The 25,658-nt window shown below is 54.3% G+C and overlaps 16 protein-coding genes across 16 annotated transcripts; 10 read left to right on the top strand and 6 right to left on the bottom strand.

Annotated features, from left to right (window-relative positions):
- Positions 1 to 208: 208 nt before the first annotated feature.
- Positions 209 to 4,090, top strand: Malapachy_2928 (aaa-domain-containing protein; the record flags this gene model as incomplete). The annotated part of the gene is made up of 2 exons (XM_018137412.1): positions 209 to 334; positions 365 to 4,090. The coding sequence occupies 2 exons, from the start codon at positions 209 to 211 to the stop codon at positions 4,088 to 4,090; spliced, it is 3,852 nt and encodes a 1,283-aa protein (XP_017993745.1).
- Positions 4,091 to 4,230: 140 nt separating this feature from the next.
- Positions 4,231 to 5,364, top strand: Malapachy_2931 (dnaj-like protein psi; the record flags this gene model as incomplete). The annotated part of the gene is made up of 1 exon (XM_018137415.1): positions 4,231 to 5,364. The coding sequence occupies one exon, from the start codon at positions 4,231 to 4,233 to the stop codon at positions 5,362 to 5,364; it is 1,134 nt and encodes a 377-aa protein (XP_017993808.1).
- Positions 5,365 to 5,471: 107 nt separating this feature from the next.
- On the bottom strand, positions 5,472 to 5,858 carry Malapachy_2907 (u3 snornp-associated protein snu13; the record flags this gene model as incomplete). The annotated part of the gene is made up of 1 exon (XM_018137391.1): positions 5,472 to 5,858. One exon carries the CDS (start codon positions 5,856 to 5,858, stop codon positions 5,472 to 5,474), a length of 387 nt encoding a protein of 128 aa, XP_017993664.1.
- A 236-nt stretch (positions 5,859 to 6,094) lies between these two features.
- Malapachy_2945 (hypothetical protein) lies at positions 6,095 to 7,828 on the top strand (the record flags this gene model as incomplete). The annotated part of the gene is made up of 1 exon (XM_018137428.1): positions 6,095 to 7,828. One exon carries the CDS (start codon positions 6,095 to 6,097, stop codon positions 7,826 to 7,828), a length of 1,734 nt encoding a protein of 577 aa, XP_017993872.1.
- Positions 7,829 to 7,847: 19 nt separating this feature from the next.
- On the bottom strand, positions 7,848 to 9,424 carry Malapachy_2934 (hypothetical protein; the record flags this gene model as incomplete). Its single annotated transcript, XM_018137418.1, has 2 exons — positions 7,848 to 8,157; positions 8,187 to 9,424. 2 exons carry the CDS (start codon positions 9,422 to 9,424, stop codon positions 7,848 to 7,850), a joined length of 1,548 nt encoding a protein of 515 aa, XP_017993805.1.
- An 851-nt stretch (positions 9,425 to 10,275) lies between these two features.
- Malapachy_2932 (hypothetical protein) lies at positions 10,276 to 12,907 on the bottom strand (the record flags this gene model as incomplete). Its single annotated transcript, XM_018137416.1, has 3 exons — positions 10,276 to 12,486; positions 12,515 to 12,819; positions 12,856 to 12,907. The coding sequence occupies 3 exons, from the start codon at positions 12,905 to 12,907 to the stop codon at positions 10,276 to 10,278; spliced, it is 2,568 nt and encodes an 855-aa protein (XP_017993807.1).
- An 864-nt stretch (positions 12,908 to 13,771) lies between these two features.
- On the top strand, positions 13,772 to 14,668 carry Malapachy_2948 (putative secretory lipase (family 3); the record flags this gene model as incomplete). The annotated part of the gene is made up of 1 exon (XM_018137431.1): positions 13,772 to 14,668. One exon carries the CDS (start codon positions 13,772 to 13,774, stop codon positions 14,666 to 14,668), a length of 897 nt encoding a protein of 298 aa, XP_017993873.1.
- Positions 14,669 to 15,340: 672 nt separating this feature from the next.
- On the top strand, positions 15,341 to 15,970 carry Malapachy_2949 (putative secretory lipase (family 3); the record flags this gene model as incomplete). The annotated part of the gene is made up of 1 exon (XM_018137432.1): positions 15,341 to 15,970. One exon carries the CDS (start codon positions 15,341 to 15,343, stop codon positions 15,968 to 15,970), a length of 630 nt encoding a protein of 209 aa, XP_017993874.1.
- A 203-nt stretch (positions 15,971 to 16,173) lies between these two features.
- Positions 16,174 to 18,552, top strand: Malapachy_2921 (6-phosphofructokinase; the record flags this gene model as incomplete). Its single annotated transcript, XM_018137405.1, has 1 exon — positions 16,174 to 18,552. The coding sequence occupies one exon, from the start codon at positions 16,174 to 16,176 to the stop codon at positions 18,550 to 18,552; it is 2,379 nt and encodes a 792-aa protein (XP_017993680.1).
- A 4-nt stretch (positions 18,553 to 18,556) lies between these two features.
- Malapachy_2939 (hypothetical protein) lies at positions 18,557 to 19,759 on the bottom strand (the record flags this gene model as incomplete). Its single annotated transcript, XM_018137423.1, has 1 exon — positions 18,557 to 19,759. The coding sequence occupies one exon, from the start codon at positions 19,757 to 19,759 to the stop codon at positions 18,557 to 18,559; it is 1,203 nt and encodes a 400-aa protein (XP_017993810.1).
- A 303-nt stretch (positions 19,760 to 20,062) lies between these two features.
- On the bottom strand, positions 20,063 to 20,576 carry Malapachy_2943 (hypothetical protein; the record flags this gene model as incomplete). The annotated part of the gene is made up of 2 exons (XM_018137426.1): positions 20,063 to 20,142; positions 20,174 to 20,576. The coding sequence occupies 2 exons, from the start codon at positions 20,574 to 20,576 to the stop codon at positions 20,063 to 20,065; spliced, it is 483 nt and encodes a 160-aa protein (XP_017993867.1).
- A 121-nt stretch (positions 20,577 to 20,697) lies between these two features.
- Positions 20,698 to 21,316, top strand: Malapachy_2922 (arf-like gtpase; the record flags this gene model as incomplete). The annotated part of the gene is made up of 2 exons (XM_018137406.1): positions 20,698 to 20,906; positions 20,935 to 21,316. 2 exons carry the CDS (start codon positions 20,698 to 20,700, stop codon positions 21,314 to 21,316), a joined length of 591 nt encoding a protein of 196 aa, XP_017993755.1.
- Positions 21,317 to 21,400: 84 nt separating this feature from the next.
- Positions 21,401 to 22,765, bottom strand: Malapachy_2937 (hypothetical protein; the record flags this gene model as incomplete). Its single annotated transcript, XM_018137421.1, has 1 exon — positions 21,401 to 22,765. The coding sequence occupies one exon, from the start codon at positions 22,763 to 22,765 to the stop codon at positions 21,401 to 21,403; it is 1,365 nt and encodes a 454-aa protein (XP_017993802.1).
- Positions 22,766 to 22,927: 162 nt separating this feature from the next.
- Positions 22,928 to 23,238, top strand: Malapachy_2927 (like-sm ribonucleo protein; the record flags this gene model as incomplete). The annotated part of the gene is made up of 2 exons (XM_018137411.1): positions 22,928 to 23,128; positions 23,179 to 23,238. 2 exons carry the CDS (start codon positions 22,928 to 22,930, stop codon positions 23,236 to 23,238), a joined length of 261 nt encoding a protein of 86 aa, XP_017993760.1.
- Positions 23,239 to 23,594: 356 nt separating this feature from the next.
- Malapachy_2950 (n-acetyltransferase) lies at positions 23,595 to 24,211 on the top strand (the record flags this gene model as incomplete). Its single annotated transcript, XM_018137433.1, has 5 exons — positions 23,595 to 23,654; positions 23,681 to 23,740; positions 23,774 to 23,869; positions 23,897 to 24,072; positions 24,103 to 24,211. The coding sequence occupies 5 exons, from the start codon at positions 23,595 to 23,597 to the stop codon at positions 24,209 to 24,211; spliced, it is 501 nt and encodes a 166-aa protein (XP_017993915.1).
- Positions 24,212 to 24,360: 149 nt separating this feature from the next.
- Positions 24,361 to 25,635, top strand: Malapachy_2947 (hypothetical protein; the record flags this gene model as incomplete). The annotated part of the gene is made up of 5 exons (XM_018137430.1): positions 24,361 to 24,595; positions 24,623 to 24,772; positions 24,800 to 25,001; positions 25,028 to 25,352; positions 25,381 to 25,635. The coding sequence occupies 5 exons, from the start codon at positions 24,361 to 24,363 to the stop codon at positions 25,633 to 25,635; spliced, it is 1,167 nt and encodes a 388-aa protein (XP_017993870.1).
- Between the last annotated feature and the right edge of the window lie 23 nt (positions 25,636 to 25,658).

The following is a 25,658-nucleotide window of genomic DNA, read 5'->3' as shown; positions in this document are numbered from 1 at the left end:
CGTACGAACAACGCTGCCAGGGCCGAACGCGCGAGAGCGACGTGTAATACGCGCGTAGAGCGTGAGGGGTGCCAGAGGTTGTGTCGCGTCGCATCACGTGGTAGCGGCCAATCAGTGCGGCGCATCGTGTCGCGTACGCGAGAGCTCTCATCGACCTTCGTTCGAGGGGCCAGAGAAGAGCGTGGCAACGCGTAGCCAGCCCACGGAGATGTCGCCGCGACGAAGCTCACGCCATTCGCACGGCGAAGCTTCGCCTGTGCATGGTCGCTCGCAGCGCAAAGCGGCGCAAGGTGCTTTTTACAAGCAATATTTTGAAGAGGGCGAGCTGGACGAGGTAGGTCTAGTCATGTCGCTGACCAGCTAGATGGAAGACACGTACGAGGCTCCGGAGCATGAGCCCAAGAGGGAGGATGCTTCGCCGGAAACGATCCGGCCTGTGCGTTATACACGCAGTGGGCGACGGACGACGAGCTACGTCGAGCCTTCGTGGGACGACGACGAGGAAGCTACTGTGCATGCACGGCCACGTCGATCGACGCGTGTGAGTAAGAGTCTGCGAGACTTTGTTGCTTCGGACGAGGACGAAGAAGAAGATGACAATGCGGACTATGCAGAGACGATTCGCGCACGGCATGCCAAGGAGCGAGCTGAGCGAGCTCGGCGGCGTGAGAACCTGATGAATTTGGCCGCCTCACGCTCGTCACGTCGTCTTGCACAGCAGGCGGGCAGTGAGTCGTCGGCGGAAAGTGATGATCATGAAGAGCCTGAGCACCGTTCATACAGTTTTCGGGCGCGTAAGAAGATCAATTACTCTCTCGTTGCACCGCCGGCCGAGCCGCTGCGTGACGGCTTTGGACGACGCATTCGTCGCACATCATCACGGTCGCACTCTGTACGCGCGACTGAGCGCGATCACGACAACGATGGGACGTACACCACGCGATTCCCACGACTGCCGAGCCTGCCGTTCTCTTCACTGCCGCGACAGCGCTCAGGGCGTGAAGGCTGGGACGGTTTGCCGCTTTCTATGACAGGCAAAGACTATGCAGATGCCTTTGGCGATATGGACAGCTCGGATGACGAGCCACCACGCGCCAATCTGACTGGCAACACAGGTGGGCACGTGTTGGGGGGTGCCAGTGCCAACTCCATGCTGGAAAACGGGCCTGCGCCCGCGCCCGGTGGTGGGCTGGGCTCCTCGACCGATGCGTTTGGACGCCTTACGCGCGAAAGTGATCCATTGGCCGATATCGATCCGCTGGGCGTGAACATGGACGTGAACTTTGACCAAGTCGGTGGTCTGGAAGACCATGTGCAGCAGCTGAAAGAAATGGTCAGCTTGCCTCTTCTGTACCCAGAAGTCTTCCAGCGCTTTGGAGTGACGCCGCCTCGCGGTGTGCTGTTCCATGGGCCACCGGGGACGGGCAAGACACTTGTGGCGCGTGCGTTGGCCGCGAGCTGCTCCACGGATGGCCACAAGATCAGTTTCTTTATGCGCAAAGGCGCTGATTGTCTCTCAAAATGGGTCGGTGAGGCGGAGCGGCAATTGCGGTTGCTGTTTGAGGAGGCGAAGCGGTCGCAGCCCAGCATCATTTTCTTTGATGAAATTGATGGTCTGGCGCCTGTGCGCTCCAGCAAACAGGACCAAATTCATGCGAGTATCGTGAGTACTTTGCTAGCGCTCATGGATGGCATGGATGGCCGTGGCCAGGTTGTTGTGATTGGCGCGACGAATCGGCCTGACTCGATTGATCCTGCGCTGCGCCGACCAGGCCGCTTTGATCGTGAATTCTACTTCCCTCTCCCGTCACGGGCAGCGCGTCTAAGTATCATATCCATTCACACGAGTCGATGGGAGCCACCGCTGGACGCGGCCCTTCAAGAGGTTCTCGCCGATGCTACAAATGGCTTTGGTGGCGCAGATTTGCGAGCGCTCTGTACCGAAGCCACGCTCAATGCCATTCAGCGCAGATACCCACAAATCTACCGAACCACAGATCGACTTCTTCTGGCCCCAGAGACCATCCAAGTGGACGGCCGCGACTTTATGCTGGCCCTGGAGAAAATGGTCCCGTCGTCAGCACGATCGACCAAGGCCGCATCGTCGCCCTTGCCGCCGCATATGACGCCGCTCTTGCGGGCTTCCGTCGACACGTGCGAAGCGCTTCTGCAGCGCATTCTCCCGCGTCGTGCGAAGCGCAATGCTCTTGACGAAGCGCTGTATGAGACCGAGTCACACTGGCCGGATCAGGCTCCTGTCACTGCGGCAGGTATGCTGGAGCGCGAACTGCTGCAGCAGTCACTGGCCCAGGCTCAGGTGCATCGTCCACGTCTTTTGCTTCACGGCAAGGCGGGTATGGGCCAGCGTCTGGTCGCTGAAGCCGTCCTACATGCGCTGGAAGGCTACCATATCGTTACACTCACCGCCGCGCAGCTGCTTGGCGATAGCACGCAGACGCCCGAGTCGATACTGGTGCAGCAGTTCCAGGAAGCGAAGCGTCTTATGCCGAGTGTGGTGTATGTGCCGGATGTGGATCGCTGGCCACTGCTGCTCACGGACCAGGTGCGAGAGGTGGTGGGCGCTTTGTTGCACGGCTTGCAGGCCAGCGATGCGATGATGCTCTTTGCTACGAGCGAAGTGCCATGGACAGAGCTTCCGCACGATATCCAAGGCTGGTTTGGCTACCGACCCCTGCATAAATACGCGCTCACGTCCCCTAGCGATGTGCAACGTACATTGTTTTTCCAGGACGTGGCACGACAAGCTGCCCGGCCTCCGACGGAGTTTGCCGATGCCATGCCACGCAAACGCCGCGTCCTCGAAGAGCTACCGAAAGCGCCACCACGTCCGCCACGTATGCCTACGACGGTAGAGCTGAGCCAGCAAGTGGAAAACGATGCGCGGTTGCTCGAGCATCTCAAGTTCCGACTAGGCACTATCCTCTCGGAGCTGCGCAAAAAGTACAAAAAGTTCACGCGCGACGTATGGGACGAATACAATCTACGTGAGCTCATGGAGCAGTTTACATGGCGCCGCGAGAAAGGCAAGATTGTCATTACCCTGCGGTACGATCGACACGCATCGCACGAGTCGGAGGCGGAGGCGGCGTCCGAGTCGGACGTGGAGGCTGGAGCGGAAGCAGAAGCGGGCGCGGACGCGGACGCGGATGCGCCAGCCTCGCCGCCTGCTGCGCCAGCGCCGCAGGATGAAGCTGAGCTGGAGCCATCCACCACGACGGAGGACCCGGCTGATGAGGCGATGCGTGACGACGTCCCGTCGCCGGCGGACAAAGCGGAGGAACGTTATATCCTTCGTGACTTTACCATATATACCATGTCGCTGGACAAGATGCAAAAACGACTGTACCACAATCAATACCTGACATGCGACGACTTTATGGCCGATCTCAACAAGATCGTCTCCAATGCCGAGGAGGCCAGTGAGGTGGATGCAGACCGTGTGTTCCGTGCACACCAAATGCAGAATTTAGCGACGATCCTCATGGATCAGTACGTGGAGTCTTCGTTCCGCACCGAGTGTCAGGCCATGGCCCAGCGTGTGCTTGCGCGTGAAGAGCAAGCACGCAAAGAGGCAGAAAAGAAGAAAGACGAGTTGGTGCATCATCGACGGCCCGATGGTGTGCGATACAGTGCGCGTGTCCAAGGCGAAGAGCCGGATGCACGGCATTTGGTGGACGTGTCGACCATTGAGCGGGCTACGAAGCGCGCACGGACAACGTCGCGACCCGGCAGTGAAGAGCCTGCCGAGACAGAGACACCTGGCCCAGCGCCTATGCCTATGGAAGAACCGGCTAGCACCTTGGAGCCTGCCATCGAAGCAGAGCCTGTGCCACATCGCTCCGCTTTGCTGGACGATGCTGCGCAAGCGTCCCTAGTCGCCTCGCTGGTGGATCTCACTCAAACACTCAACGTGGAACAACTGGAACAGGCACGAGCTGCGTGCTATGAACGGATCATGGCCCACCGCGCCTCATGGGACCGAGCTCCTCTTCTTCACGACCTTGTAGACGTGGTGCGTGAACTGTCGCAGGCGATCCACGCCGCACAGACGATCGTACCTTCTTCGTAGATGATAGATGTGGAGGTGTTCGTCGCCAACCGAAGCTTGTGGAATTCTCGCGACGAACCATCGGCGCTGGGGGCCCGTCTCCTCCACATGTACTTATAAGGGTGCCGTGCGCCACTAGGGCCCCTGTTTCGCCAGTTACCATGGGCAAAGACTACTACAAGATCCTCGGCGTATCCAAATCTGCCGATGACGATGAGATTAAGAAAGCCTACAAGAAGGCCGCGCTGAAGTGGCACCCTGACCGTAATAAAGACAACGAGGCTGTTGCGAAGAAAAAGTTCCAGGAAGTCGGTGAGGCTTTTGAAGTGCTTTCTGATAAAGATAAGCGTGCGATTTACGACCAGTATGGTGAAGACGGCCTGAAGGGTGGCGTACCTATGCCTGATGAGGGTGGCCCTGGCGGCTTCCCAGGTATGGGTGGCTTCTCAAGTGGTGGCCCTGGTGGCCGTACCTTCCGCTTCTCGACAAGCGGTGGCAACCCCTTCGGCAGCAGTGGTGGATTCCACCCATCTGACCCCAACGATATCTTTGCGCACATCTTTGGTGGTGCAAGCCCCTTCGGTATGGGTGGTATGGGCGGCTTGGGCGGCATGGGTGGCATGGGTGGCATGGGTGGCATGGGTGGCATGGGTGGCATGGGCGGCATGCACGATGACATGCCGGGCTTTGCCTCCTTTGGCGCCGAGCCGGAGCCCAAAGCCGCGCCGGCCAAGGACTTTGAGACGCCGCTCAACCTCTCCCTGGAAGAACTGTACAAGGGCACTACAAAGAAGCTCAAAGTGGGACGCACACTTGCCAGCGGACGTACCGAAGAAAAAGTGCTTACCATTGACGTCAAGCCTGGCTGGAAGAAGGGCACCAAGGTCCGCTTTGCAGGTGCCGGCAACGAAACCAGCTCTGGCAAGTCCCAGGACTTGGTGTTTGTCGTGGACGAGCGTACGCACCCTCGATTCACACGCAATGGCGATGACTTGCGCTTGATCCAGCCGTTGAAGCTGGTCGATGCGCTCGACCCGCCCAAGCCAGGCACGCCGAATTCGCGCCGCAGGGTTACCACGCTGGATGGCCGCACAATCGATGTTCCTCTGCCCTCACCAGGGGCTGGTAAGACGACCATCAGCCCGGGACGCACCACACGCATTGCCGGCGAGGGTATGCCGATTTCCAAGACAAAAGGCACTCGCAAGGGCGACCTTGTTGTCGAGTGGAATATCGAGTTCCCGGACCGACTTACCGATTCGCAACGCTCGAGCCTGCGTCAGGCGCTCGCTTAAGACGGATACACACGTCTTCATACCAAAGATGTTGGATAGGGGCATAATCATGTATTACTATTTTTACATAGCTACACGCTGCGATAGAAAAGAAAAATCCAGCCTGTTTAAATCAAGAGACGCTCGATCGCCAGCTTGATCGTCTGGATCTGGCTCTGCAGCTCACGAGCTTCGTTGGTTGTCACACTCGCGGCCACCACAGCGCGAGACACGCCGCAAGCACGGCCCAGGGCGATCTTCGAGGGCACAAAGACGTACGGCACGTTCTTGTCCTCACACAGCAGAGGAAGATGGAGCACAATCTCAATCGGTTCGACATCGGCAGCCATGATGATGAACTCACAAATACCACGGTTAAGAGTCTTGGTAGCTTCGTTCGCACCCTTCTTAAGCTGCTTGTAGTGCGAAGCCTGCTGGACAAGGTCCAAAATCTGGTTCGTCAGGGCAGCATCAGCTAGCGGAAAAGCCTTGGGGTTCACTTGAGTTTCAGACATGATGAAGTTGGATCGGTGGACCTCACGTCAAAAGGATCACTGGTCGATGTAGTGAAGCCGTTTTTTTTCAGCGGTGCTCGTGTCCCCGTAGACCACGTGACCTCCACCCTCCTGCCGTTTGCACGACAACCGTGCGTCACAACGCTAGGCTTTGTGACGCTCTAGGCTGTGCTCGCCACTGGGAGGATCAGGCTGAGTGCATCTCAGGTGAAGCAGCGGGCAGGTATACGCCAGCGATGTTTGAGATAGCGCCTCGTGATGATGCTGTATCGTTCCAGGATGGTCTTCTTGGTGTGGGAGGCACGCCGACGTGCATTTCTGGCGATGTGCTCACCAAACTTGACATACCTGATCATGAACTGGCCATGTACCAGCGCTGGTATGTGAAACTCGTACTCACACTCAGTACACTACTGTTTACTGCCACAGAATGGGTTGACGAACCATCCTCTGAAGTCGTTGAACTGCAACGCACGGAGCAAACATTGTGGGAAGCCCATGATGCGTCGGCACGTGTGCCATCCACCTTGCCATTTACTATGGAGCTGACAGAAGACCTACCTCAATGTATCCATACCCAACATGGTCATTTAGAGTACCGTATCACAGCGCATCTGCATACGTCGTCGGGGCCCGCTCTGACCACGCATGCCCTGATTCACCCCCGTCGGTTTTTGGATTCACAGACAAATATGCGCATGTATACCAATACTGGACCCGGGTCTAATACCATGATGTGGCCTGGTGATGCAGAGTATTCCTTTGAGCCCTCGTATTGGGCGGTCGATACGCCTGTACGTGCGTATTTTCGTCTGGACCGTTCGGTGGTCCGGCAAACTGATCCTATACCCTTGCACGTTCACATTCCCCCACCAGCCGATACTCTGGTCCTGGAAAAAGGATGGAAGTTGCAAAGTGTCATGATGATTCTGACCCGCGTAATCCAGTCACACCCTACAGGGCAGCTTTATTCGGACTTTGAGTTGTTGCAGCAGCTCGCTTCCGAGGCACCTTTGTCGCACGAGACAAGGGGCACCTCTCACGAGACGTTGCATCAGCTCCCTCCGCGTATTTATTCGTCCTATATTGCTGTCACAGGCAAATCATGTCGGTTCCATTCCCATCGGCCTGTGCATATGACACTGGTACTGCACCCCGCCAGTGTCCTAGGCGGTACGTCGGCCGGCAGCGAAGGGCTTGCAGCCGCAGCACCGCAATACGCAAAAGGTGGTGCGTGGGTGTGTGAATCCATCTCCCAGGATACGACCTTGCACAATATCCGCTTTGTACTTACTGCCCGTGTCGTGATTCGCAACGAAATGGGTAAGCACAAGGATATTGTAACACGGCGCATTATCAAGATTCTGCCGAGCGCCATCGGAAACAACCCAATGCCTGCGCCATCTGAGAAATACGTGAGCGGAAAAGCAGCTGTTCACTCAGACGATGAGTATGCCATGTTCTTCCAGGCCCAAGAAGAGTATGATGGGTACGACGATGCAAGCGAGGCTCCGCAGCCTTCAGGTGCCAATGCATTTTGGACGGGCCACATTACCCCTCCTATGGCAATGGAGGCAAGCGATATCACCATGAACACAGAGACGGCGTTGCCTGACTATGCTCCCACCGATAGCCTACCTCCCACCGCGGATGGCGATACATTGCCTGGCTTCGAGGAGGCTGCTGCCCAGCCGCAGCCTACGATCTCTCTCTCCCTACGCGAATGGGATGCACCTACGACGTACGAAGCCATGACGGCAGAAGGCCCTCCATGCCTGCCCACTACCATGCACGAGCCACCGTCGTATTCGGCGGCGGCGCCATCTAGCCAGCCTCCACCTCCGCCGCCAGATTCGATGCCGCCGTCGTTGGAAGAAGCGCTACCGCCGTCGTATGCCGCCCACGACACACGTGAAAATTCACCCCATTTGCATGATGACACTCTATTTCCTCCTTTGTATGAAGCATAGTTTGGTGACCATTGTACATCTACTGATTTAATTCACGATCCAGTAATCGACGTAGCGTTAAGTCCTTCCACCAACCTTCTTGGGCATGAAGTTGCTCGAAAACCGCCTTTTCACTCATTTGATACTGTGCATAAATCTGGTCTTGTGGCGGTGAGGTATCGTCGCTGATTCCATAGACATCTCTACGCCATACACGAATTGCACCTTTATTAGTGCCATGCAGAACACTTTGAAGTTCCTCGGTATCGCGTACATAAAGGCGAGGTTCAAGGAGCGAGACCATCGCAAGAGCAATGCGGAACAGAATCGCGTCGCCTTGCTCCAACATACTAGTCGTTAGTACACATACAGTACGTACATAATGTCCCACAGTCGTGATACGGTATCAATTTCAAGCCATGGGGCAAACATGGTCTGAATCCATGGCCGTACATAATCCTGTGGTCGGATACCCATCTTGTGCAGGTTGGCATAAATATCAGGCATACGTTCGGCCAAGAGCGAGCTAAACACACGTTCGTACCCCTGCAGCTGCTCCTGTATAGCGTCTCGGCTGTGTGAATCCACCGACTGACGTCTTTCGAGTCGATGCAAGGTTTTGAGCCAGCTCTTGCTCGCAATCAAATTCATGAGGACAATTAGGGCATGAGGGGGAGATACGTTCATAAGCAGCATGGCCGCGATGGGCGCCGTGCCTGGTACGTAGAGGTCATAAAGGTCGTGCAAGGATGCCAAATCCAGCGTGGATTGTTGTTCACGTTGCGATGCCTCATCAGCCCTCACATATACATACGCCAACAAGAGGTGGGTGAGATCTTGCGACAAGGGCCCAGCCTGCTCGTCAAACAAGCGCAAGCTTGGCAGTGTGGAGGCCATATCCACCTTGATGGCGTTCAGCAAGGAAGCAGGGAATTGATCGGCAGCCTGCGCTGCCTGCACCGCCGCCAGCGCCTTTGCAAACAGATTGTGGGAGAGCATTAGATTGTTGCCGCAGGCGCGTGGCCAAAGTCGGCCCCGCAGCGAAGGAGGTATACCGCCCCACCACAGGTCATGGTACTTGCGCTCTTCGCGTGCACGTGTCCAGCATGGAAGAATCTCTTGGTCCCATACAGGGCGTACTTGCGCTTCTTCGTCCATGCGCTTGCGTCGTTCTGAGCTGCTCGACAGAACGCGCTGCTTTTCCGCCTGCTTAGCAGCCTGCATCATCGCCGAGAAATCGGCCAGGTGTTTTGCTTCTTCTGCGCGCGGTTTGGGAGGTAAATGTGGCATGCGCGTCAGATTTGACGACGCATTGGCCTTGGGAAGAATAGCCTGAGCAGGGGGGGCGGGGGCGGCCTCGGCCGGGGTCTCTGGAGTATCGGTATGGGGGGGAGTCTCGGGGAGAGGCTCCTCTGGGGGCACATCGTCCTTCGCCACGGGACCAAGCGAAGAGACGGACTGGGAGAGAGGGCTGGGTGCTTGTGGTATCGAAGCAGAGGAACGTCGTGGCTCGCCAGGGATCGCAAACGAAGTCGTCGATGGCGTGGAAGAGGCATGCTCCGCGCGTAAAGGGGATCGAACAACCACCAATTCTCCATTTGCATCAGTGACTGTCATGCTCACACCTGCTGCCAAGAATGAATCGTACTGCACACCCTGGGGAGGACGTAAATCACTGGACGAAAGTAGCAAAGGTCGTAACTTCCCGCCCTTGGGGTGTTCGCGCCGGCTACGATACCGCCCTTCCACGATTCGTTTTTGCGGCACATCATCTGAGAAAGGTACGCTTTGCCTTCGTGTAGGTGCAAGTGATGTGGTGCTCGCGGCAGCTGCTGATGCGATCGCAGGGTACGATCGTTCCGTGGAGGCTGTACGCTCTGGTCGCAAATTGGGCGTCGAAGACGAATGCAGATGGTAAAAGCGTTTTCGTCTTTCCACCTCATTCATAGTAGGTCCATCTATCTGAGCTGGTTTGGAAACGAGGGACATATTGGACCTCCATCCAGTGCGAAGGTGCGAGCCAAAAGCGGTCAGGGCTGACGAGGGATCGACATGCAATGCGTCGGGCGTCAAAGACACATTGTCCTTATCGTCTAACTGTACGTCTTCAAAGTACACATCTCCATCTTCTCCATCCATGGCACTGATAAAGCACGCACTTGTACTCACGGCTCAACGCAGGCACCGTACGGCGAATCAAGGTGACGCAACCCCGCGTCGGTGCCGCGCGGTACCGTGGGCCCTCCTACCCTCCACCTCCACTACGTGCATAGTTACGCTCCTTCGAGGGCGTCGACTCTACCTAGACAGCTACGCAGAGGGCCTTGCACGTGGAACGGCCAAACACATCTATATTGGATCACACACGTACATAAAGATTATGAAAGAAATGGGCTCAACGAGTAAACGAATGCTTTCGAAGACATATTATAGATCCATTGTCTCGAGTATGCACTCAGCCCGCATACTTAATTTACGTTCTTTGTCTTGAAGCAGTTCAAGCGAGAGAGCAGACTGGGCTTCTTCTTGTTGGCCATCGGATCAATAGGCTCACGCATCTTCTCGTTGTTCTCAGCAATCGTATCATGAGCGTCAGGCTTCGCGAGGTTGGGGAAGCCGGCAAGGTGAGCATCGTTCTCGGCCTCAGGGCGGGGACGACGACGGCCGGCCGTAGTACCGCGGCCCGAGCTTCCGCGTGCAGCACTCGCTGATGGGCGGTGCCGACCACCAGCCGCCATACCGCCAGCGCCATACGCCGACTGCTCCTCCTCGTACCCTTCTTCGTCCTCAAACTCCTCGTCATAGTCGCCCTCTTCTTCCTCATCCTCCTCGATCAAATCATCATCGTACTCGTCCTCATCGTACTCCTCATCGTCGTACTCATCGTCATCGTACTCGTCCTCATCCTGGGCAGGACGACGGCGATGAGACAAAGGCGCCGCTGCGGCACCACCAGCCACAGTGCCGTTGCGTGAGCGCGATGTCGGTGCCGCTGACGAACGCGTAGCGCGCGACGATGTCGGCGCTGCTGTCATGGGGTGACGCGAGGAGCCACGAGAAGCGCCGCGCGACGAGGCACCGAGGGCTGCCATGGAGCCGCGGGGCAGGTCTTCCTCATGGTCCAAAAAGTCGTCGGCATCAACGAATTCGTCGTCACTCATCACTGAACGAATCGACGAGGCCGTAGAGCTCTGCTGCGAGCGAGCGCGGTTGTCGAGGTACGACAGGTCCGGTTGGTTCGCATGGCTACGGCCGGCATGGCGGCTTGCTGCAGCAGCACCCACTCCGCCAGCAACAGCCGCGCCAGCACCGGCCGCTGCTCCAGTCTTCGCAGAGCGCGAACGGGTCGTCGGCGCTTCCACAGCCTGGCGCGAGCGGCGTGGACGCGACTCCTCGACGGGCTGGCGAACGCGGCGACGCTGAGGCGCTTCTTCGATAGGCGGCTGAGAGGTACGATGCCGTGGTGCCGACTCCCGTGGCTGATCACGCGAAGCGCGCTGAGAGCGCTGGCGCTGCACGGTACCGTCCGGTCCACGCGAAGTGCGACGTGACGGCACATCAGAGGAGCGGTGACGCGAGCGGCTCTCCGCTGCAGCGCCCGCAGCGCCTGCCGCTACAGCGCCACCCGCCGCAGCTCCACCAGCAATAGCGCCCGTGTGGTCGTCGTTCTGACTAGCCGTAGCCTTCCTGCGCTGCGACTGCGACGAGGTTGGCTTGGCACCATCACGTCCACCGACTTCCTTCTTCAGGGCAGAAATGGTGTGAGCAGCGCCAACTTGGTGCTTGATAACGGAGCCATCCTTCTGCTTGTACGTCCAGTCGAACAAAAAGTCCGACGTAATGATACCAGCACGGTGGTACATCGTACGGCCACGGAAAATCTCATCGTTTTCCAACCAGGCCAAACGCGTCTTCTTTGCAGCCAGGTCACGCTGGGCGTACAACTGATCATCCTGGCCGTCCGTGGCGATCCACTTCCTCGTGATTTCTTCGTAGTTCTTAGCCTGGGACATGTACTCCGACCACGCTTTCTGAAACGTGGGGTCGTTGCGAGGCATACCGCTCTTCTCACCCGGCTGTGGCGGGGTCCATTCCATAGGGTCAACCAGCTTACCACCCAGCTTTTCCTCAAGACGATTCAGAGGAATCAAATCAAGATCGCCAGGCTTGCCAGTAAAGTCAATCTTGGCACGCACATTCGGGTCAAGCATGGGCGAGAGTGCCTTCCAGATACCCTGGAAAATCCATGGAGCAGCGTGAATGTAGAGCTTCGAGAGCGTTTCCGGGTAGTATGCCTCCAAGATGGACATGATCGTCGTAAGCGAGTGCCAGTCCATGTTCTTCATACCAAAGCCCGTCAAGTCAAAAACGATCACAACCTTATCGTTCGGGTAGGTTACCAGGCAACGGAAGGACTCAGCGCTCGAAATGACAAACTTGGTCATCGTTTCAGCGGACTGCATCTTGGCAATGTGACGCGCGACATGAATGTAGATAATAGGCATAAGGTTGTCCGTCATACCAGCTGCAAACGTCTTCGCTGCAGGTCCCTGAAGGCCGTACTTCTCATCTTCTTTGCCGAGACCCAGGTCACCCTTGATCACCAACTCCATGACTTTGGACTCAATGCGCCATTTGACACACTTGCAAAGCATGGCAAACGCACGATGCACGTTCCACTACATGGTAAGTACAATAGCCACATACCTTACGCGCGCGAAGGAACTTGAGCAGAATCATATCCGGAATGTCGGGACCAAAGAGGAACCAAAGCTGCTCATAGAACTCGTCCACACCATGTGTCTTGAAAAGCTGCTTCAGCGCCTCAGCTTCTTCATGGAGCGACTTGGCCTCTTTTGCCTTGTCTTCCTTGCTGAGGTGCGCATCGTGCGATGCGATTTCGTCACCAGGAGCGAAATGACCTTGTTTGGCCATCTCGGGATCCTTCAGCACGGAGAAAATCAAGTCCCACATGTAGGACAGCTTGCTTTTCTGATCTTCATTGAGATTACCTACATAGTCAGGTCGCATCTTTGCTGTTTACATACCATGATGGCCAGGGGCCGATGGGATTTGCTTCACCGGCAGGTATTCTGGCATGGTGGTGTGCGCGGATCCTCGGCTCCCCAAGCCAACTTTTGCCTTCCCCCGCGTTTCCCACCTGCAGGGGGTGCATAACCGGCGGCATTATTAGTCATCGCTTCCTGCTGAGCGTATCCTGGTTTCAGGCTTGCCAATTGTGCACGTGGCTGATGTCAGCCGGTGTAGCCAGGAATGAAAGGAAGACCCGACACCGGCACATGGACTAGGGCATCGGGCGATCGAGGAGTCTGATCGTGAAGACTCTAGCTAACCACATAATCCTCACGCAATCGCTGAAAAAAATGACAAATCCATGCTAAGGAGGTAATAATTTGTCGTTCATCCCGGGGATAGTACGTGGAGTTCATAGACAAAAATACAACTTAAGCCCATAAGCGGTGCTGCAAGACATGCCTCGCCACTTGGTAGCGGAAAAGTCGTCAGCTCACCATGTCTACTGCGCAAGCTGTAGGTGTTAACCACATCGCTTGGTCCAACAGTTGAATTCTATGCCTTAGATATACAAGCGAGATTGCACCATCCAATGAATGGTGTTACACCTACAGCGGACTTAATTGGGTTTAGTGGAGACCAATCATTTCGCGTGGCCAAAGATCTAAGGAAGCGAGCGTTCCAGGGACATATCAGTATTTCCATCTCTAATATTTTTTATTGGCTCTTTTACCGGAGATACACAAAGTTTTTCTTTTCTCGGGTCCCAAAATTCGAAGAATCAGCTGTTCGCGTAGCGAGTTTTAAACGTTGCGAGCCGGAATGCCGCGGATCCAGTACTTATAAAAAGGTGTAGTAGATTCCACAAGTCCTGCTCTAAAGACAATGCTCTTCTCTCGCATTAGTTCATTTGCTTTGGGGTGCGCGACCATGGCCACAGCGGCTATGGCTGCTGTGATCCAGCCTCGTGCTGAATCGTCTACAGCGGAGCCTATCCCTGTGCCGTACGACCTTCACAAGTTTTCGCTGGCCGCCGGTCTTGTTCAGCAGACCTACTGCCCAAGTACCCAGGACAAGAAGGGCCTTAAAGTTGGTGACGCTACGCTGCTGTGGACCTATGGTGATGGCGGTGACACTCAACAGCGTGTGAACTTGTACCACTCGGACAGCCTGGGTATCGCCGTTGCTATCCAGGGAACTAACATCTCGTCGTTAAAATCTATTGTTGATGATGCCCTGCTTTTTTCTGAAAAGCCTGACTGGCGTTACCGGAAATATGTACCTGATGACGTTGTCGTGATGAATGGCTTTCAGGAAGGTTACCAGGATGTGGTGGACGATGTTTTTGTGAACGTTCACAAATACATGCAGCTCAAGAACGAAGAGCGCGTGACAATTATCGGACACTCTCTTGGCGCAGCGATCGGCCTTATCCTGGCTGTGGACTTTGACAACCGTCTCGACAAGGGCATTACTGGATCATACTTGTTTGGCTTACCTCGCGTTGGTAACCCTGCATTTGCCAACTATGTGGACGCTCGTCTCGGTAAGAAGCTTCATTGGGCTGTCAATGGTCGTGACTGGGTTCCTACCGTGCCGCCGCGTGTTCTTGGATACCAGCACCCGTCAAACTATATCTGGATCAACCCTGGCAACTCCACCCACTGGAAGCTATACCCAGGCCAGGAGAATGTCCATGGCTTTACCAATGTGCTGGACACACAGTTCCCTAGCTTTGACGACCATCAGGGTGTGTACTTCCACACGCAGATTGGCACGATCCCTCGGTTTGGCAGTCACTGCCCTGCTCTGGTCGGTCAGGACTAAATGGCTTTTTTTAGTTTCTTTTTTTCATAGCCTTGCCCTTCTCATTGAAACTTGAGTTTGGCTGGCTATAACAAAGTCTACATACGTACGTAGCGCGTATCTATATTTCTCCATTTGCATAAGTTTCAACGCTTGGAGGATCCCTCGATATAATAGAACCTACTCAAACAGGGATCGACGCCGGACGAACAAATAGGTGGAGCACGGCGATCACCTAAGCGAGAGAATATAGTCGTGCGTGACCCCGTGTGCGAAGCAACCGAGGTATGCAAATTAAGAAAGCAATTTACCACAGATTCATGCAGGCCGAGAAATGCAACAGTCGGAAAAGAACATGGAATTTCTTCCTCGGGACGTTGCTGGGTCGTGATGTGGTGGTACCGGCTAGTACAGGTATTATTATGGCTAGGTACATTCGCTCTGAGTGTACATGCAAAAAACGCCCATCGTCGAGCCATCTCGTCGAACTTGCCGCCTATCCCTGTCCCATATAACATCACCAAGTTTTCGCTCGCTGCTGCCTTGGTCCAGCAATCCTATTGCGACCCAGAGAGTTACGGACCCGGCCTGCATGTAGGCGATGCAGAGCTCTTGCAAACTATTGGTGATGGCGATAAACGCCAGCGTGTTCTGCTATACCATTCAGAGAGCCTAGGTATCGTTGTGGCATATATGGGTACCAACGATTCCTCACTACAGTCCTCTATGAATGACTTTTTGTTCTTACCCGAGCCTGCCAACGATCGGTACCGACACAATATGCCCGGCAGTGTTCGCTTGATGCATGGATTTCAGCAGCCCTACGTCGATCTAGTGGATGACGTCCAGGCTGCTATCACCCAACACAAGACGGAACGAAATGAGTCGCGTGTCACCGTTATTGGCCAGTCGCAAGGCGCTGCCATAGGGTTGCTCTCTGCAGTTGACTTCCACCAGCGCCTGGATGGTGGTATTTACCGCGCCTACCTTTTTGGCCTTCCACGGCTTGGCAATCCAGTTTTTGCAAATTATGTTGACAAGACTATTGGCGATCGCCTTCGATGGGTCGTCAATGGTCATGATTGGGTACCCAATGTGCCTCTGCGCATTGCAGGATACCAGCACCCGTCTAACTACGTGTGGATTTTCCCCGCAAATTCGTCTCATTGGAAACTCTATCCTGGCCAAGAAAATATCCATGGCTTTGCGTCGGTACCGCTTGATTACTTTAAGAGTTGGGATCATGAAGGCGTTTATTTTCATACGCAGGTGGGCACGATCCGTGGCCGCTGCCCTGCCGTAGCGGGGCAAGACTTTCAATAAGTGATATTTGACACCATAGCATGGGTCTTCTGGGCACCCCTCTCTACATAGACAGTCCTGGTCAGCAAACCTAGGTACAATAGGTAGGATGTAACGGCACTTGGCCCGAAAGTGGGCCGCAATGTGGAGGTGCGCCCGAAGTGGGCACGGACCGACGACGTAGCGCTTTTTGGCGCCCTAGCGTGTTTTCAATTAAACTCATCATGACTGAGAAAAGGCGTCGTTTGGCTATTCTAACGTCCGGTGGTGACTGTGCCGGCATGAATGCGGCTGTATGTGCCATTGTTAAGCTGGCCATTTTCAACAAATGCGAAGCCTATGTTGTTCGTGAGGGCTATTCGGGCTTGGTGAAAGGCAATGGTGATTACGATATGAACCAGGATGGAGGACAGAAGTGTGAACGCATGGTCAACAATGTACCTCTGTCTTATGGCTGTGGTGATATGTTCCGTCTTGGTGATGTGCAGGCCAGCGAAAGCGAGTACAGCGAGCGATACATCGTTAAGATCGGCTGGGATGATGTCCGTGGATGGGAAGGCATGGGTGGTACACTGATTGGCACGGCTCGTTGCAAAGAGTTCCGCGAACGTGATGGCCGCCTTCGTGCTGTGTACAACCTTATACACAACGGTATTGATTCGCTAGTGGTGATTGGTGGTGACGGTAGTCTGACGGGCGCCGATATCCTTCGCCAAGAGTGGCCCAATCTTGTGGACTCGCTGCATTCCGAAGGTCGGATCTCTGATGAGCAGGCAAGGGAATTTAGGCACCTACATATTGCTGGCCTTGTTGGATCAATTGACAATGACCTCACAAGCACGGAGCTCACAATTGGCGCCTCGACGGCCTTGCAGCGTATTTCTGAATCGCTCGACTCGATTGAGAGCACAGCCTCATCGCACAGCCGTGCGTTTGTGGTCGAAGTGATGGGCCGTCATTGTGGCTGGCTCGCTTTGATGGCTGGTATTGCCTCGGGTGCCGACTACATCTTTATTCCAGAGCGTCCGCCCCCTGAAGACTGGCGCTCGGATATGCGCGAGCTGCTGCTCAAGAGTCGTGCTATGGGGAAGCGAAAGACCATTGTGATTGTTGCAGAAGGTGCGACTGATCGTGATCTTCAGCCCATCAAAGCGGATATGATTGCAGAAGTGCTTTCGAACGATTTGCACTTGGATACACGTGTCACAACACTTGGTCATACCCAACGCGGTGGCCGTCCTGACGCGAACGACCGTATTCTGGCTACATTGCAAGGCATCGAGGCTTTGAAAGCGATCCTAGAGGACAACGATACGAAGCCATCGTACATCATTGGTAACATTGGTGGTCGTGTATGCCGTATGCCGCTGCGGGAGTCGATTGCCGAAAACCAGAAACTTGCAGAAGCAATCTCTGAGCGTCGCTTCGAAGATGCAATGGCGTTGCGTGGTGCCGATTTTCGTGAAGGCATCAAGAGTTTCCTATACAACTCGACGGTCGATGCCAGTGTGAATCCACGGACGCCATCGGAATTGCTGAATATTGGTATTATGCACATGGGTGCACCATCGGGAGGTATTAACGCAGCGGCACGTACGGCGGTACGTTTCTGTTTGAACCGTGGTCACCGGCCATTGTTGATCCAGAATGGTTTCCGTGGCTTGATTAAGGGTGCGATCCATGAGGCACCCTGGCTGCGTGTGGATACATGGGCGACGTCTGGTGGCTCAGAGCTGGGTACGAACCGTATTCTGCCAGAAGAGAACTACGAGGCTGTGGCCGAGCAGCTGGAGAAGCACAACATTGATGCCTTGTTGATCATCGGTGGCTTTGAAGCTTTCCTTGCTATCAAGCAGCTTAGTGAGAAGCGTTCGGAGCATGCCGCGTTTCGTATTCCGATGATTGCATTGCCAGCGACACTCTCGAACAACCTGCCATTGAATGAGTATACGGTGGGTACGTACACGTCGCTGAACACCCTGGTCAGCACGTGTGATATGATCACGCAGTCGGCCTCCGCATCGCGCAACCGTGTATTTGTCGTGGAAGTGCAAGGTGGACAGTGTGGCTTTGTGGCTGTGGTGGGCTCTCTGGCTGTGGCAGCGACGGTGGTGTACACGCCAGAAGATGGTGTTGCGCTCGATCGCCTCCACAAGGATATTGGCTTTATGCGTCGCCGGTTCCAGGCGGATCCAGAAGACGCCAACGACGGTCGTCTCGTGATCTGCAACGAGCGTGCTTCGTCGGTGTATACAGCGCAAACTCTGGCGCATATTTACGGCGAGGAAGGTCATGCCATCTTCGACAGTCGCTACGAGCGTCTGAGCCACATCCTCCAGGGAGGTACGCCCTCGCCACTGGACCGTGTGTACGCCTCGCGCCTGGCTGTGCGCTGCTGTGAGTTCTTGGAAGAACATGCAGGTGCATCGGCTGCTTGGGACCCTCCTTCGGCTATGATCACCTTGCGTCTCGGTGAAATCAACATCCTACCCATTTCCAAGATCGTGGAGCACGCGGACTTTGAGAACCGCACAGGCAAGGATATTTGGTGGGCACCGCTGAAAGACTATGTAGAGATCATTAGTGGACAGCCGATTATGTAGAATGCTATGTAGAGAGAGTTTCTTCCGTGTCTCGCATCCGTTTCTTTTCACGTGCACGCTCTAGCATGAGCTGTTGTCGCAGTCTGCCTTCTTCACTACGGGCGGCACGACGCGCCTGCTCCAAGTTGTTTGCCACCATCGTAGTGTGCTGTGCCGCCAAGCTGCTGTCATGTGTGCTGTACATCTTAATGCCCTCAATCTGGACGCCCGCTAAGATCATACCAGATACAATTAGGAGCAGGAAGATGCGCTGATTCCAAGGCGCTGCTTCTTCTTGACGCCGCTTCGCTTCATCCGGTGAGACATTGTGGAAGCCATAAAAGTTCGAGGAGGTAGAGTTGTGCTGTGCCATACGCTGCCAAGGCGCATGATGCCCTTGGTGTGCAGCACGACGAAGAACCTCAGACCACATGTGCCAGTGCTCCCATTCATCGGCCGTTCGTGGACGGAACTGACCACGACCTTGCCAGGCGGTAGATGGCTGTGTTGGTGATCCATAGTCCCATCCAGCAGCATATTTGTCATATAAAGACCGTTTCTTGGGGTCTTTCAGTAGTTCATACGCCTTTACAACAGCTCGGAACTTTTCAAGCCGCTGAGTTTTTTCTGATTCAGAGATCTCGGCTACGATAGCATCTGGGTGCAATGTTTTGACATGCTCATAGTACTTGGCCTTAATGTCCGACGTGGACGCGGATTTTGGCAGGCCAAGTAGCTCATATGGCGACGCATGAATGGCCTGGACATGGTGACCACAAGAGAAGCAACGTCGACCTACATATGTGTGACGCGCTAGCGTGTGGATGGATCGTGTGTGCGTGCCTGGCCGCCACGTTGAAGAGGCGTGCGACGTGGCACTGCGCTCCAGTACAGAGGCATGGGTATCTGATTCCGTATCGCAAGGCGACAACTGCGATGGTAATGTCAAGTGAACGGGAGAAGGATCGTCCATATAGGATGAAGAGGCCTGCCATACCGCCTCTACAGGCTGCGATGTCATGGGCTCATCCTCCTCTGCGGCTTCACGACGAGACTCCTCAATCAAATCCATGGCGGCGCTGATGTCTGGATAATAAATAGGGGGCAAGTCATCGTCGTCCTGGTCCGTAGCCTTAGGACATTGGTAGGACTTGGATGTGGCGACAGCCGAACGCGAGACCCATCGTTTCAGGCTAGGACTTGCAAGCCTCTGCGGCGGTTGCGCCATACCATACAAGAAGATGCGTATATACGCTGTTCTAGACATAATGGGATACATGGTACGGAACAGATATGGCGAAGGGCAAAATCAACCCAACGTCACGCCAGGCCTTCAAGGCACAAAAAGATAGCTCCGGTGGGGCTCTGAGCAACGTTTGCCACTAAGATGTGGAGGCATAGCATGGCTCAAGAAAACGCGCCGAGAGGCGGCGGCTAGAAACTGGGCTAGACGCGAGCGTCCCTTCATCTACGTATCATACAGATTCGGGAAGTTGGGTATATAATAAGATAAAAATGAAAAAGTAGACTGTTAGTCCATGCCAGACACAGCCAAACGCGCGTTGGCTTGCGTGAGAGCCGTATCCAGGGCGGCGATCAGCTCATGCGAATCTACGTGTCAGTGGAATTGCTTTTGTCGTACCTTGAATTTCCTGCTCGCATGCTTTGATATGCTCCATGGATGTCGTCTGAAGCAGGTCATCAATGCGTTGAGCTAGGTCATCGTTCTCCCTCTGGAGCTGATCAACGCGTTGCAAAAGACGCAACCCCAAAATAGGATGCTCGTGCAATGCATCCTCTTCGTCTGGCTCGGACATAGGGTTGCCCGTCTGCAATGCCTTAAGACTTTCCTCCGCTCGGAAACATAGGGCAGAAACACGAAGCTCTAAAGCTCGCTCTCGCTCTGAGAAAGCCTCAAATATACGCTTCAAATCGTTCCATGAATATTTTTGTATGTCCTTGTCCTCCAAAGGAAGAGGAAGGGTAGGACGTGTAGGTAATGGAGGAAAGGACTTGGACAAGGGTGCATTTCCTGCATGGTTCATGATGATGATGGTCAAGAGAAGCAGGAACGCGGGGGGGTTCCTGTGCGCTCTCTCATGGACTTCGGCCGATAATCCATATGAAGATGAAGGTTCGTCCCTGACAACAGCCACCACCAGTACTATGATCTGGGCCTTCTGGGAATGGCTCCAGAGTCTGTTCTACACGAAGGAGCTGGATATATGCCTTGTGGGCCTCCCCAACGCTGGTAAAACTACACTGGCGGGAGTGTTAACGAACGGCGAGTATATCGAGGGTGTATCACCCACTGTGGGGTACAATCTTCGGCAGCTTCGCAAGGGGTATGTCCAAATGAAGATCTGGGACCTTGGGTATGTTAGTATACTACTTACCATGGAGTGGACAGCCGCGATTCCGGACCATGTGGGAACGGTACTGCACTGGAGCTTCGGCCATTGTGTTCTTAGTCGACGCAAGTGTACCTCGTCCGAAATCGCCAGGGCCTCCTGCTAGCATGGAGGCGGAAGAAAAACGAAGCCAACAATGGACAACAGCTCGAGAAGAACTGCATACCCTGCTAACGCATACGTCGCTAGCCAGTGTCCCTCTACTAGTCCTGGCTACCAAGTGTGACGTGCCTGGCCATGCGACACACGACGAAGTGGTGTCGCAAATGAAGTTGACATCAATTCGGGATCGAGAGGTGTTTTGCTACAGCATTAGCAGCCGCACAAAAACAAACATTGACGTCGTACTTCGCTGGCTGTGTGCGCGTAAATGATGCACGACAATATATGAATGTAGTTTAGGTCATGTACAGTATAAGAAAAAAATTGGTATATTGGGCATAAGACGACATACATATTTACATGAAGCGCATTGAGCGGAGCTCATGGGCTTGTTCCACCTCCGTGGTGGACGGAGAAGGGCCCAAAAACGGTGGCGTCAGACCCAAGTGATGTGCGAGTTGTTCGTCTAGAGAACGGTTTTGTGACGGTTGCTCGCCGTCTGAGGAGAAAATGGTATGATGACGCATTCCTAAGCCAGGTCGGATCACATAGTCTTCCGCCGAGTGGTCCAAGGTCGAATTGAAGAACTGGACGTCGGACATGAGGGACTGACCCAAACGGCCAGCAACTCGAGTTACAGCCCGAACAGGATCAAAGCCCATCAAATCATTCCACATACCGGACGACGCCGGCTCCTGCGTTGTGGCAGTCTGGGCAGAGGGCAACTCCTGAGCCGCAGCAGCTTGTGCCGCGTCGCGCTCTCGTTGACGCGCAGCTGCAACAAGCCGCGCACTCTTGACGTAGAGAAGAACAAACCGGACAGTCGATTCCACAACCAGAATCAGGCCAATGATGGCTATCGTTCTGCACACAGTACGTGACCATGCGATGTACTCAGGGGAAGGCAATGGATGATCGTCATGGTTCTTTTTCGATGCGGCGTCATCGGGAGACTGTGCTTGCTTCGCCAAGGCCTCTTTCACGGCAGTATCGACGCTTTGGAGCATATCTGTTCCGTATTGGAGCAGTGCGACACCAAGACCGGCACGACTGCCAAACTTGGCAGCGTGAGTCGAATGCAAGAGAAATGTAAGAACAAACCCGACAAATTGGAACATAGAGCTGACAAACAGATTCCATAGAAAGGCAAAGATCGTTCCCACCGTCATACCATAGTGCAGCATATCTTCAGGCTCTCCAATGTACACACTCTCAGGCGTCCATGCACCATCTGCCTCCGTAATCAGGCCACCACCAAACACGGTGCTTTCAAAATACGTCGGCGCTGCATCAGCTGCCGCGTCTTCATACGTGGGGGGCAAAGTATCGTCAGCCAGGTCATCATCATCACCACGGTCGTGTGGGTCAAGCGTTTCCCGCGCACGCTCAGGCTTAGCATTTATGTTGGAAAACACACCGTCTTGGACAATGCCGCCACCATACCGACGGCCAGCTTCACCATGCGAGTATTGTGTAGAGAGGTTTGTGTACGAGATACCAGGCAGATTCATACCAGCTAAACGTCCAAATCGTGCCAAAGCCAATCGAGCGCGATCAAGCCATGACGATGCATGCTGGTACTGCGTGGATGCGTTACCGTCCAAGGAGGCTTCTAAATCCTCATTGTTCTGATCAAAGACGACATGATGTGTGTCACTCCGAGACGATTGAGGCGGGAAGGTATGCACACCGGAGCTGTCGCTCATCCCTCCTGAGGCCATCCGTGTTGCGGAAGCTCGGTGTTGGATCCAACGTAGCACGGACAAACAGTGTAGCGTACCCCGATGGGGTGTCGATTCCATGTGTGTAAATCCCTGTCTTGGAAATAAGAACTTCGTCGGTCGCTCTTCGCGCTTGCGAACGCTTGGCTTTCGCGCACGACGATGTCGAAGGTGTCCCAGCCTGAGCTCAAGCGATTCCTAGACAAGCGTGTGCTTATTAACATACAAGGTGGGCGTAAGATTCAGGGCACGCTGCGTGGATATGACCTGTTCCTGAACCTTGTGGTGGACGAGGCGGTCGAGCAAGTCCAAGCAGAAAACAACCAAAACCTCTGGAAGGACGGTGCTCACTGTGGTACTGTGGTATGTATTAACACAAATTCCTCAGATATATGAAATACTAACACAGCTAGGTGGTTCGTGGCAATAGTGTCAACAGTCTGGAGGGCCTTGAAGCTATCAACACACGGTAATCAAGATGGATTACGATTCGCATGCCTGGAGAGTGAACAGCGTCCGTGTTATTGGCGCCGCTCCATCGAATGTATGATATACATGTACTGCCATCCGTGCAATTGATATGGTATACCGATAGACACAATGCATCCTGTGTCCGACATTTAACTTGGCCGTGCACTTTCACGCCGAAGAAGACATTAGTCTTGCGCTTTATAGTTCTAGTGTCATGCTTTCGGAGGGCAACTATCACCGTAGATAGGGTGCTCTTACGCCATCGTGATACGCCAACGAGGGGCACAATGCTGTCATTAGATAATCATGTAGGTGTCATGCCAAGCCCGCTCTTGTTTCTAAACGCCAGTCTATCACCATGGTGACGCCCAAGATCCGCGACGCTACGCCTGAGGATATACCAACGATCCTTCACTTTGTACGTTCGTGCTATCTAACATTCAGATCCAGCAACTGGCTATCTACGAGAAGGCACTTGATCAGGTCGAGGCTACAGAGGAGCTGGTATGTACCGTTCATGCATATTAACTGTGACAGCTGAAAGAAACCCTGTTCACGAATCCATATGCGCGTTGCATTATTGCCGAAATTGAAGATGGTACTCAGGGGCTAAAGCCTGTAGGTTTCTCCTTGGTATGTATGCACAATATCTAATCACAGTACTTCTTTGCATACTCGACATGGACTGCACGACCGACTTTGTTCCTTGAGGATCTGTTTGTGCTGCCAGAGCACCGAAACGCTGGTATCGGCAAACACCTCTTCAAACGTCTTGGTGAGATTGCAAAGGAGAACAAGTGCCCACGCGTGGACTGGCACGTCCTTGATTGGAATGCGTATGTACAGGATAAATGCCCTAACGACAGACCCTCTATTGCATTCTACGAAAAGTCTCTCGGCGCAAAGATGCACTCTGAATGGCGCCTAATGCGTCTTGAGCGGGACGGCATTGAACGTTTGGCGAATTTCATCTAAATAGGTTGCCCCGCACCATGCGACTGTCTACATAGGCAAACAGGCGTTCCAGTGGATGTCGTTATGTCATTGGTCGGGTTAACGGCTGGCCCATCCACCGCACTAGGTCACCGCGCGCTGGTGTCACGCCAACCCCTATTTGTGCCAGCATGGACCCCTCTAGTATTCCAGGTGGCAGCGGTGGCTACGAGCTGCACCAGAAGCTGCGCACGAAGACAGTCCGCCTTCTTCGTAAGAAGAAATATGAGGAGGCGATTGAGACGCTGTACAGCGGCTCGATGCAGCTTTTGGACATGAAGGAAGAAGGTAGTGCCTGTGATCTGGCAGAGTACCTGCTGGATGTGTATACACAAGCAGATGTGTCTGTGACAGACGAGTCGCGTGGTACGTACCAAGATTCACTAATGCCAGACCGTATCACAAACATTCTAGGCAAGACGACGTCACCGATGTGGCGTAAGAAGACGATCGCAGCAGCGATCAAGTGGTCGACAGCCAAGGCAAAGCACCCTCTGGGTGACGAGAAGCTGCGTATCTTCTTGGCTGACCTACTTCGTAAAGGTACGTATAGGTGCCCTGACATCGCAGATAAGCAGTACTTTGATGCCGAGGCGCAATTCATCGCAGCGTGTGCATTCAGCAGTGCCCCGGCCAAGGTGTTTGCCGAGATGCTTCTGCAATGGAATGCAGAGTATGCCGAGGCGCTTGCGGAGACAGACCCAAACAAGCCAAGTAAGGATTCGGTGGAGCGTGTTCTTACTGGTACCTTTGCCTTACGCGGTTGGATTCCGTATGTATCTATGGCACTTACGTTAGGCTGCTGTTAGTGAATGCTCCGAAGAGCGCAGATGAGTTCCTCAAAGCGTATGTGCAAGGTGCTACGCAGCGACATTCTACGCTGCTTCTCCCTATGAAGCCTAACCCGCGCGAATACAAATCGCCCGCCAAGGCTTCGACGCATGAGACGACTATCTACATGACGGCCAGCCCGGCGCTCAACTTTTCGCAAAATGCCATTGCATTGGTGATGGATGCGGATGGAAAGAAGCCTGTACCTGATGAGATGAAAGTAGCGTGGCAGATTCTCATGCGGCAATTCCTGCAAGAAGGTGGTTTGAACGGTTTGGAATCGGTCTTGGAGGTGCGTATGATGTACGAATAACATGAAGCTTCTCTCGCAAATTTCCACGCGTTACTTTGACTTGGAACCACCTCGCCGTCAAATGGACATGATTTCGAGCATGTTTTCGAGTATGATGGGATCGGGCGGTGCGAGCGAGGCAGCGGATGCGAAGACAGCCGTGTCGATTAAGCAACTGCCACGACCTGCTGAGCCGGAGAAAATGAAAAAAGAGCATGCTTCTGCCTCATCTGCCCCAGCAGCATCGGAAGCGGATGAGCTTGTGGACGACGAAATGGATTAATAGGAACACAACTATAGAACGCT

The sequence above is a fragment of the Malassezia pachydermatis genome (assembly GCF_001278385.1).
Source record: "Malassezia pachydermatis strain CBS 1879 chromosome Unknown scaffold1, whole genome shotgun sequence".
Lineage (NCBI taxonomy): Eukaryota > Fungi > Basidiomycota > Malasseziomycetes > Malasseziales > Malasseziaceae > Malassezia > Malassezia pachydermatis.
This window is presented reverse-complemented; position numbering and strand designations above follow the sequence as displayed.